At 34.1% G+C, this 12,741-nt stretch overlaps 1 protein-coding gene across 1 annotated transcript; it reads right to left on the bottom strand.

Moving 5' to 3' along the window:
* Window positions 1-4,883: 4,883 nt before the first annotated feature.
* Window positions 4,884-6,245, bottom strand: LOC148575701 (uncharacterized). Its single transcript, XM_088502507.1, has 4 exons — window positions 5,576-6,245; window positions 5,414-5,490; window positions 5,229-5,326; window positions 4,884-5,163 (listed from the first exon to the last, which is right to left on the bottom strand). The coding sequence occupies exons 1-4, from the start codon at window positions 6,243-6,245 to the stop codon at window positions 4,884-4,886; spliced, it is 1,125 nt and encodes a 374-aa protein (XP_088358633.1).
* Between the last annotated feature and the right edge of the window lie 6,496 nt (window positions 6,246-12,741).

Here is a 12,741-nt window from a genome sequence, read left to right as displayed (position 1 = left end):
TGCAAAGCATAACAATGAAAGTATGATTTAGTTACAATTACAAATAATAATAACCGGATTCGGCAGAATTCTATATATATATATATATATATATATATATATATATTATTAGTTTCTATAATTTTACTAAATTTATAATTAGATTTTTATATTTTTTTTATTTGAATTCCTATCACTACTTTTTTTTTTAATTTGAATTCTTATACCATAAAAAATCTTAGAGTTAATAGAATATTTTTCTGCAAATATTCATAATTAAAAATTTAATTAGATTTTTGACTATATATTTTTGAGAGAAATATTATTCTATTAATTTTAATATTTTTTATATAAAAAAGACTTAATTATAAAATTAAAAATAATGTAGAGATCCAATAAAAAAATATAAAAAATCTAATTACATATTTGATAAAATTATAGTGACTAAGAGAATAATTAAACTATATATATATTATCCACATTATACAACTAATATTATAGTAGCCAATATTTAACGCAAAAACAAACTTAAAACTATTAAAAATAAGAATATTTAAAATTCATTAAAAAAATGGCTACTTTAATTTCATGAAGATGATTTCATATAAAAATAGTATTATAAATCGTTAGATAATTTAGTTAAACATATTGAGTCAAAATATATGAATATCTAATTATTCACAATACAACTTTTACATGAAGATATTTTCATAGAAGTATTCAACTTAAAAAAATTTAAAATTCAAAATCAACAAAAACTTCCTTTTTAATAGATTTCATTCTGAGTTTGTTAGCAACCTAAAATAGTATTGGTTAAAATTAAATGATACTATAATGTTGATTTCCTAGCATTAATGTGAATTGTCTTTTATAAATAATCAATGTTTTTAAGAATCGAATATGATGCTTTGAGATTATACTATAGTTAATTTTGTGTTTTTTTTATCATATAAAAGATATATATTCATCCAATATTATAAAGTATTCTTTATTACTTTTTTCTTCGTCTATTTATTATTAGATTCAAATGCCTTTTAAAATTGTGAATATAATGAGATTTATTTAATTTAAAAATTTTATTATGACTTATAATTAATTACTTAAGTGTAAATTGTAAAGTTTAAAACATAAAAAATTTTAAACTAAAAGTAATCATCACGTAATTCTGAAAAATTAGAAACATATTTTAATTTAACTTTCTCTTAAAAAAATATCTCAAATGTTAATATTTTGTCTACGAAAAACAAATTTGCTCAACTTATTTATTATCATCATAAAAGAAGTCTCTCTCATCTGTGACAAATAAGTGGTACCAACTCTATGTGAGATTATAAAGTTAATTTTACAAATTTGTGGTATAAAGACACATCAAGAAAAATAAAAGAAGGAAGTAGAAAATAGATACATGCAACGTAGATATTACAAAATTATGAAGAAGTTCAAAATTTTGGACAAAGGAAGTATTTAATTTAAACTACTCTTTGCTAGTTGGGACAATGTTCTTTCTCTAACTCAAAAAACTGTTCTTACTTTAGAAAAGATTTAAAGTATTTGTTTCTAATCTAAGACTTACGTTTTATACTCTAAATTAACAACAAAACTGAGAGTTATTACACATTAGATAATATCTCGGAATTATAAATTCTGTTATTTATATTATAAAAAAAGTTTTGTACTCAAAGTTGTAACCCGATTCAATAGTGATGATCACGACTTACTTTAAAAAAATTCGAGGTAATCATATCTAAAATTCTTAGATTTTTGTGATATGAGTCGATGGTTAATCTAAAAAGACTTAATTTTTATAATATTTTAAAATCTTAGATCAATAAATTTTAGTTGTAATAACTAAGAAGGTTAATATAAATAGGTTTAAATATTTTGTTAGTACTAGTTTTAATAAATTTTTTATTAGGTTTTTATATATTTTTTTAATTAGATTTATATATTATATCAGATTTTGTAACTAAGTTTTTATCGTAACAAAAATGTTATAATTAACGAAATATTCTGTTAAAATATATATACAGATTATTCAATCAAGTGTTAGTTATATTCGTTTTGTTTAATAGAATATTTTATTAATTTTAATATTTTTGTCACGATAAAGACTTAATTACAAAATCTGATGTAGTATACAGATTCAATAAAAAAAATATAAAGATCTAATTAAAAATTTAATAAAACTGTAAAAACCGATAAAATAAATAAACCATATAAATACTACTATCTTGTATCATTGTGATATAGTGAAAATCTCAATTTTTGTCGAGTTTTGGCCAAATCAATATATTGTTAGGTATATTCTCTTAACTCATCTCTTCTAATGTTTCATGTTTGTTTTAATAGGCCTCGGGTATCTATTTTATTTATAGGAACTTAAAAGTTTTTTTTTCCAAATTCAGATCTAACATTAGTTTCTAACCAATTTTAATTGATTTAATGATTAGTTTATTAGTCTATTTAAATAAATATTGATATTAATTTTTTTTTTATGTATGCAACAACTTATTAATTAATTACAAATTTTTAAATTAAATTTTGATTGACAAAAAATTAATCTTTAGTCTGCCAAATTAAGAAATATCTAAGAAGCTAAAAAAAATTTAACATATAATTTATTATATATTACTAATTTTACAACTAAAATATGCTACATATCACTTTTTTATTATAATTAAAATTAAATCTTTTCCTCTAAAATTAAAAAATTCTCCCCTCCCCTCACTAATTTTACAACCAAAATATACCACATGTCATTCTCTCATTATAATTGAAATCAAATCTTTTCTTCCAAAATTAAAGAATTCTCCCCTCCTCCCTCTTCCTTTCTCTATCTTTTTCATTCTTTCAACTACTCTATCTCTTTTATATATCATTATCAAGGACTAATTACGAATTTGACAATTAAAATGTGTAACATGACATTCTTTATATAATTGTATTAAAATTAAAATTAAAATATTGAAATTAAAATTGAAATTGAAATATGTCTATATTATGTATCATATATTACTATCTAATTTAATAACCAAATGTGTCATATGACACTCTTTAATTAAAATTAAAAAAATATTTTTTTTCAAAATTAATAAACTCACTTTCTAAATTCACTCGTCTACCTCTCTCCATTTTTCTATTTTTCTTTATCATTTTCACTCTATATATAATTTATATTTTATATTACTAATTTGACAAATCAAAATATATTATTTGATATTTTTATTACAATTAAAATAAAATTTTTTCTTTCAAAATTAACAAACTCTCACTCTCATTCTTCATCTTTATCTTTCTCTCTTTTTTGTCTCATTCTCTATTTTTTCTATTTTTTTGTTCTACAGAAAATTAAAATTAACAAAATAATATAATTCAAATAAAAATATTATTATTATTATTATACACATTTTTTTAGTTTTTTATTTAATTTTAAATTTTTACCACTTATCTTTTTAATCAATATTTTTATTTCTCTTGTTTTAAATATTTATTATATATAATTTAGAGAGAATATTAATATTATAATTAGAAATTAAAATTAAGATTTAACTATTTTAAAAAAATTAATTTTAAATTAATTTTATAATTATCAATATAATTTTTTATACTAATATCTAATTATATTTTTATATAATAAAAAAATATTATTTTTAAATAATAAATATAAAAATAATTTATTTTTATTTGTTTAAAAAATTTAACACCTAATTTTATGAATGTTAATTTCAAAGTTAGTTATGCATTCACATCCATGTATTGAATATAGTTTTATTGCATTTATGATTTGAACCGCCAAGATGACTATGAAGAACAGGAAAAAATGAGAGAAGGGGAAAGGATAATAATCTAATATATTTTCTCATCCATTGATCTCAGTAAGGACCAATCTAATCCAATATAATAATCTATAGTTGAGAGCAAGTAGAAGATTTTTGTTTAATGAAAAGCTTGAAATAAACTTAAATTATATAATTAATAATTTCTTTTCTTGTCAAACATCACAACATTAGTGAACATACACATATATTGAAGTTTGACCAACCGAATTAATAATGATTCTACCAAATAAGTTTTCTAGAACGAAATTATTATTATTGTTTGCACACACGTAATGACCTTTTTATTTAAATATGTATAAAAAAAATTTTATTTTTTAGAATGCGCATAGATAAAAAGTTTGCACAAAATGCGCATGTCCATTTTAAAAATAGTATCCACGAAATAGAATTACATTCCATTTTAATCCAAGTACACACGAAATAGATGCAATGACCATTAATTGTCTGACACTCCATTCCAAGCGAGGCAGACATAAAATGGAGGAAGCCAAGGTCACCAACCACGAATGGACCAATTCTAGGCTGACACACGCGAAGTGGAGACCTCAATGACGACGGCTACGAAATGACCCACTCCTAGACTAGCGCACACAAAATGAGGATGGTGCAGTAATGGCGGCAAGTTTCAGTAGTGACAATTTCCGTACGAGCATGCAGTGGGGGGGGTTTGGGAGGCAATGGCTTGGAGGGTTGTTGATGCATCAATATAAAATGGGTAAAAAGAAGGGGACCAATTCGGATGGTAAGAAAATATGAGAGAAGAAGTGTGTTTTTTTTTTTTTTTGTTTTTCTGGTGTGGTAAAAAAAAATTATATTGAGGTGAAAAAAATTTATTATTTATTAAAATGAGTAATAGAGGAATCAATGTGAAAGAAAATCTTAATAGGTCGGATGAATTTTTTATTTTTGCGCATTTACATCTGAAGGTTAGTTTTTTTATTAATAAAAAAATAATTGTTATGCTCGAAAAATGTATAAATTTAGGGTGTCATGTGAATGTTTTTCTGTTGATCAGTACTTATGTTAGTGGCAAATTTATTTTTATTTTATCTTTGATACTTTATTTTAAATAATTGTGTTTCGATCCTTTTCTATTTCAGCCGGCTCTAATCTTCTAATCCAAGCTATCATTGCTAGAGACGTGGCCGGATCCTCGCTACAGATTAACTCAAAGTAGTATTGAGCCTGCTCTTGCGTCTTCGAGTATGCTGCGTTGACGAGGTACCTTTTGGCTTCCTTACTCTTGAAGTTTGTTGCAAAGTTAGAGGCAATATGTCTGACACAATAAACACTGTGTTCCCATCCACACCCATCTCGCTCCAACACAGCCTTTATAGATGCATGCCTATTAGAGATAAATAGAATCCCCGACTTTGTCGCTACATACCTCCTTAGGTTGGTAAGAAGTACCGCGACTCTGTATTCTTCCTTTCAACAAGAGCGAAAGCTATGGGCAGTATGTTGTTGTTTCCATCTTGTTCTATTCCCATTAATAAGGTGCCCGTGTACTTACCATACAAATGTGTTCCGTCAACTGAAATCAGTGGCTTGCAGTGCTTGAATGCTTCAACACACGAAGGGAATGATCAGAATACTTGATGAAACATGACACTGTCACGGTCAAGCGTGTTTCCCACGTAGTATGGCCGAGTTTGTAGATCAACAATTGTACCTAACACGATTACGCTTAGTTATCAAAACAGAGTAACGAACGCAAACAAGGTCAAAAACCGAATAATGTCACGTGTATTTCACACCTGGAATGAAAGTTTGCAACGCATTGAAATATCTCCGCAGCTGGTTGTATGAGTCATCCCAGTCTCCATAGATTCTGGCTGTTGCATTTTGCTTCGCTAGCCAAACCTTCTTAAAAGACACCTTATATCCGTACACTGACTGTACAGAACCCTGCAACACCTTTACGCAAATGGTCGCGTCTGCCTGAACCATGAAAAATATATGTTGGCATATGACATTACTATCAAGTTGAGCATGATCTTGCGACGTCGCAGTTTCCAAACAACTGTGAGGCCCATGGTATTTTCGGATTTCCAAAAATCTTGAAGCCTTCGTCTTCGCAACCCTTACCATCCAACGACATTGGTCACCAAAAAGTTTGCATCGACATACATACCGAGTTTGATCTGACTCTACCACTTTGTATTCTGCACTTCTACGCATGTTGTAGTTCTTAACAGCAAGCATCGCTGTTTCTCTATTCAGTAACTTCAAGCCAATCTCCAGCTCTATTTCACCGGTCAAAGCATAGTTGCTCGGTATGTCTTCTCCGGTTGTCGAGTTCATTGCACCAAGACTCGGTGCAAGAAAATGGTCAGGAGTGCTGTTGGAAACACCGCCTACCCCCATCATACTTACCAGTTTAGCCCGTGTTGGGATAACCCTATTCCCCATCATCCTCAATCTCATTTTCATCAGACAAGTCTGCCAATCCGTCAGCAATACCTTCCGGGGATGCAACATGGGTGGTGAGGGAGGGACGTCCGTGAGGATTTTTTGCATTCTGTTCCGGCGTCAAGAAGGCGTTAAAAGTGGGACTATGAGCCCTACCAATTTCGGAAAGGAAATGGATTCAGCCGTACCAAAATTTCGAATTTCCTCTACATTATTCGAACTAGATGAGCTGCCACCGACATCTTGAAGCTTCACACAAAGTTCCATCGAATAGATGCTTGCAATGCTCCGATGATACGAAAACATCACATGCTGGTCCAATTTAATCTGCATTTTCTAATAAGCAAACGAACTGACTACCGCAACTGGCATCCTGTAAGCCAGGTTACTCATCTCCTTTTTTCCAATCAATCTAGTGTTCATCAGAATCAGATTTTTCAGTTGTTGCAAAGATGATTGCAAAAGAATCATTATCCAAAGTGGGTCATCACACATAAATGTTACACCCTCAGCTGTATGAGAAATTTCTCTATTCGGATATACGATCACATATATGTGTTCAGAAGCCATTTCCACAACAAAAATTGATTATATCAAGTTGTATGAAAATGGGCTTCACGAAGAGAAAGAGAAAGTAGAAGAAGGGTGGAATGGAGTTGTGGCATCACTTTCGTTGGAGCAGGGTTTATATAGGCTAACTTTGGTTCCAATTCGTGTGCGGTGCACGCTTAGTTGGCTCATTTCGTGTGGTACACCAGAATCTGGTGCCCATTTCGTGTGTAGCTTCCACGGCTTGGAAGGGGGTCTTGACATGCGACATTTCGCATCTGCCCTGGCTCCAGTTCGCATCTACACTGGCTGGAATGGTAGCTCCATTTCGTGGCTGATGAAGGTGATATGGACTCTCCATTTCGTGTGCACCTGGTTTAAAATGGAGTGTAATTCCATTTCGTGGGTGCTACCCCTGAGATGGTTATGCGCATTTTGTGCAATCTTTTTATCCATGTACATTCTAGAAAATAATGATTTTTTCCATACATATTTAAATAAAAAAAATCTTCACATAATTAATCAGAAGTTAAATCATATGAGATGTTCAATAATAATATACTTGCCCCACAAAACTAAATGAATTTCATCTCCTATTTAACAGTGAAAATTAAAGTATATTTAATTTCCATCTAAATTTACAATGAGTATAGAGTATTGATAAACCACTATTTTATGGTTTATCTTGTGCTAAATTGAGTAGTTTTTATCAAGTCTTTACACACTTATTCACACAGATTGCATGATTTTGCAATTCCTTCCTAGTTTTGTTCCATAATTGAAATCTTGCTTCCTAAGCCTTTAAATTGTGTATTTTTAATTCCCCTTTTAAACCATTTGATGCCGTGATCTGTGAGTTAAGTGTTTTCAGGCTTATCAGGGCAGGAATGACTTAGAGGATGGAGAGGAAGCTTGCAAAAATGGAAGGAGCACAAGAAATAGAGGAGACAACCAACGAGCAGCGACACACACGCATGGACGACGCGTGCGCGTGAATTGGAGTTCGCACGACGACGCGTGCGTGTGCCTGACGCGTGCGTGTGCGCCACCTGCAGAAAACGCAGAAAATGCTGGAGGCGATTTTGGGCTGAGTTTGGACCCAGTTTTCGGCCAAAAAACACAGACTAGAGCCAAGGGACAAGCAGAGACTCGACACACATTCTCATTCGCATAGTTTTTAGTTTTAGATTGGAATCTTAGAGAGAAATCACTCTTCCTCTAGGTTTTCTACACATTCATAGTTTTTATAGTTTATGCTTTTGCTTTGGATATTGAGAAGAGTCACTACCTCCGTTGAAGTTCCTATTATTCTACTTTGCTTTCTTATTCCTTTACTCTTTTGATTACTTATTAACCTTGTTCAGATAAGTATGTTGTATTTTGGGATTTATTAATGCAAAGAATTCTTTTTACTTTTAATTAATTTTCAATTCCTCTTTTATTTAATTTATCATGTCTTCTTCTTATATTTCTGTGAACGTTATATTCATGTCAATGGAGTAGACTTCCAACTTGACTTGGGGGTTGATTAAAAGGAGACCCTTGAGTTGGAATGCTCAAGTGATTAGTTAAATTGGAAGTTGTTGGCTAACTCTCTAGGCACTAACGCTAGTCCTTCCCAAGGGAGAGGATTAGGACTTGTGAATAAGAGTTAGCTCAATCACTTGACTTTCCTTTATTTAGTAAGGGTTAACTAAGTGAAAACAACAACCTCTTGATACTACACTTGAGAGAAATCCAACAAGGATAGAACTTCCAATTAATCATTCCCCTGGTCAGGGCTTTTTATCTGATTATATAAATCTCTTTTAATTTACATTGCTTTAATTCATAATCCTTTATTTTTCTGTCATCCAACTCTCAAAATTTCTCGGAAAATTTCTGACTGATAAAATAGCACCCTTTTGTCAACTCATTGAGAGACGATCTGGGATTCCTACTCCCAGTATTTTTATTCTAATTTTGTGACAACCCTTCTAAATTGATAAGCGGATTTTTGTTGATTAAGATCTGTACTTACAACGTTGTTCTTACTATAATTTCTTAATTGGCTGATTTCTGCCTCCATCAATTTTCGCCGCCGTTGCCGGGGAGTTGCAATAGCGTGCTAAATTATTAGTTGGTGTACATATTTTTAATTTTTGCATATTTTTTATTTTATTTTACTATCATGAGCTATATGTTTCTTTCATTGAATGACGCGTTCACTACCTGATCCGAGCTTAGCCGCGTTTGATCTTCAAATTGAAAGAACTATTTCACGTATTAGGCGAGCTCGGCGTTGGTTAGCCTCTGAGGGTGGTGAAGTGGTTACTACCAATTCAGCAGTCTCTTCTGAAGGCAAATCTGAAGCGCCATCTGAGGAAGAAACAAGCTCTTCTTCTACTAATTCGGTTGATTTACGTACAGGTAACATGGCGGAGCCCAGGAGAATTACTCTCTAGGAAGCAGGAGCTCCAGACTTTACACTGCAACCGTATCAAGCGCGTCACCCAAATTTGGCTGCAGATTTTGAACTGAAGACTGCGCTAATTAACTTAATGCCTAAGTTTCATGGCTTACATGCTTAGGAGCCTATCAAGCTCCTCAGGAATTTTCAGACAGCCTGTTCTACTGTTAGGCGTCATAGTGCAGATGAGACTTCTATTCTGCTAACCGCCTTCCCGTTTTCTACACTCAACCTGAAGCAGTTGTTACCAACTGGGATACACTCAGGAGAGAATTCTTGGAAAAATACTTTCCAGCTGAAGTTACAAATAGACTGAGGAAGGAGATTTCCTGCATTATCCAAGGCGAGTCAGAGACCCTTTATGAGTATTGGGAGCGCTTCAGGAATCTTCTGGACGCATGCCCCCACCACATGATTGACATGTTGGTGTTGATCAGCTACTTCACACAAAGCATGAAGCCTTAGGATAAAACTAGACTGGATGGTGCGAGTAATGCATCTTTGAAAAAGTACAAAACCGCGGATGAAGCGTGGCAACTAATCAGCGACCTAGCTGAGTCCATTCGGAATGCTAGGCACAAGAACAACCATCCTAAGGCTATTGCAAAGGTTTCCTCTAGCAGTGAGACTACTGCTCTCACACAGACTCTATGTGAGATGACCAACCTACTGAAGCAGATACAGCTGAATTAACAACAACCTCAGTCTCCCCCACAACAATAGTATCAACAGTTGGCCCCTCAGAGAATTTGCAGAATATGTGCATGCAATACTTATTACACTGATGAGTGCCTGCAGCTCCAACAAGAGGACAACACCTTGGCAGCTACTCACAATTTCTATGACCGCCCAAGTCAAGGATATTATCAACAAAGCGACAATTATAACCAAGGTTGGCAAGATAACTCCAACCAAGGGTGGAGAGGTAACTCCAACCAAAGCTGGAGGGACAACTACAACTAAGGAGGCAGAGATAATGGTGGAAATCAGAGGTGGAACAACAACAACAATCAGTAGAACTGGTCTCAGCAAAACCAAAACCAGCCTTACCGGACACCTCACCAAAGACAAGCCCAGGGATCTCAAAACAACCAACAGCAGGGCCCTCAAGTCACTTACCCATCTTCCTCTCCCAATGACGAGTTGCTTCACTCTCTCGCACAAAGACAACAGACCATGGAAAGCACACTTACTGGTCTAACCTCTGCTATACAAACTCTTGTCTCCCAGATGGAATCATCGAGTACCTCCAACACTCAACCTGCAAGCTCCAGTACACTTCCGTCTCAGCCTTTACCCAACCCCAAAGGAGGAATCAATGCCATTACTTTGAGGTCCGGGACTACACTACCAGAGAGGAGTCATGCGAAGCCAAGCTTAAAAGAAGACACTCCAGTTGAAAGTACTGTGGAGGTAGAGGATGCTGAAGAAGAAGATGTAGTACAAGACATGGTTGATGAAGAAGCAGCTCAACCAAGGAATGGAGTACTAAGGGACGCAGAAGCTGCAAGTGGCGCCATTCCTATTCCATTTTCACACCTTGCTAGGAAGCCCAGAAAGCAGACGAAACTAGACCCTAAAATGGTAGAAATATTTAAAAAGGTTGAGGTAACCATTCCACTTTTTGATGCCATTCAGCAGGTATCTAAATATGCTAAGTTTCTAAAAGATTTGTGCATGCATAAAGATAAAATAAATGAATTAGAAACTATTCCTCCAGGTAGCTCCATTTCTGCTTTAGTGGGTGATATACCTGAAAAATATAGTGACCCAGGTCCATGCATGGTTACTATTACTATAGATGGTGTGAAATTTTCTGACTGCATGTGTGATTTAGGCGCGTGTGTTAGTATAATGCCATTATCTGTATATGATGCTTTGAGGCTCCCTCCCTTAAAAAGGTCGGCAGCACATTTTGTTTTGGCAGATAAAAGCATTATCTCTGTGGTTAGAATTGCTGAGGACGTGCTGGTGAGCATTAAGGGGCTCACATTTCCTATTGACTTCTATATTTTGGAGATGCCCCCTAATGACTCAGGAAGACCATCATCCATCCTGCTCGGAAGACCCTTTCTGAAGACTTCAAAGTTCAATTTGGATGCATTCTCAGGAACTTACTCCTTTGAGATAGATGGCAGAGCAGTGAGCTTCAACTTGGATGAAGCTATGAAGCATCCTACGGAAGATCATTCCATCTTCCAGTGTGACATCATTGATGAGACTGTAGCTGCAGTTTACTAGGAGGAAGTAGAAGAGAAGCACATGGAGCAAGATGCAAGTGTAGGGATACCCCCTGAGCTTACTGAAGATACCTTGTCAGCATCACCAGCCCCAGATGATCAAGTGCCTAGCCATGAACAGAAAGTGGAGTTAAAGCCCCTTTCACCCCACCTCAAGTATGCTTACCTTGAGGATCATCAGAAGCTCCCAGTTATCATTGCAAGGGAACTCACTTTCCAACAGGAGGAGCAGCTGCTTAGTGTGCTGAGAAGACACAAGAAAGCAATTGGGTGGATCTTGCTGGATATAGTGGACAGCAGCCCTCAAGTTTGTGAGCACAAAATATTTTTAGAAGAGGGAGCAAGGCCTGTCCGTCAACCTCAGAGGTGACTGAACCCCACCATCTTAGAAGTTATCAAGAAGGAAGTGACTAGACTGCTTGAAACTGATATCATCTACCAGATCTCAGATAGTGAATGGGTCAGTCCAGTACAAGTGGTGCCCAAGAAGTCTGGAGTCACAACAGTGAAGAATGAGCATGGAGAGCTCTTGACAACTAGAGTGCAGAACACCTGGAGAGTTTGCATTGATTACAGGCGCCTCAACCAAGCTACTCGCAATGATCATTACCCCCTGCCATTTATTGATCAGATGCTTGACCGTTTGTCAGGTAAGTCACATTACTGCTTTTTAGATGGTTATACATACTATTTTTAAATTCATATAGCTCCTGAATATCAGGAGAATACTACTTTTACATGTCCCTTTGGAACGTATGCATACAAAATAAAGGATACCTTTTGGCTTATGTAATGCACCGGCTACTTTCCAAAGATGCATGATGAGTATTTTCTTCGATCTTATTGAGAGCTGTATGGAAGTCTTCATGGATGATTTTAGCGTTTATGGTGATTCATTTAGCCTTTGCTTGGATAGTTTAGCCAGAGTATTAGACAGGTGTGTTAGTTCAAACCTTGTATTAAACTTTGAAAAATGTCACTTTATGGTACAACAAGGTATTGTTCTAGGACATGTTGTTTCTAATACTGCTATTTCTATAGATCCAGCAAAGGTAGATGTGATTTCTAGTTTGTCTTACCCCTCCTCCGTGAGGAAAGTCTGTTCGTTCCTTGGCCATGCAGGTTTCTACCGGAGATTTATCAAGGACTTCAGTAAGATAGCACTGCCCTTATCCCGGCTGCTGCAGAAGGATGTTGAGTTCGAGCTGAATGCGGACTGCAAGGAGGCGTTTGATAAGTTGAAGCTTGCTTTGACTCAAGCCCCGATTGCGAG

Source organism: Arachis ipaensis, chromosome B1 (genome assembly GCF_059453495.1).
Source record: "Arachis ipaensis isolate K30076 ecotype BB chromosome B1, ASM5945349v1, whole genome shotgun sequence".
In the NCBI taxonomy this organism is placed as follows: Eukaryota; Viridiplantae; Streptophyta; class Magnoliopsida; order Fabales; family Fabaceae; genus Arachis; species Arachis ipaensis.
Note: the sequence above shows the minus strand (reverse complement) of the source record. Positions and strands in the feature narration are given on the sequence as shown.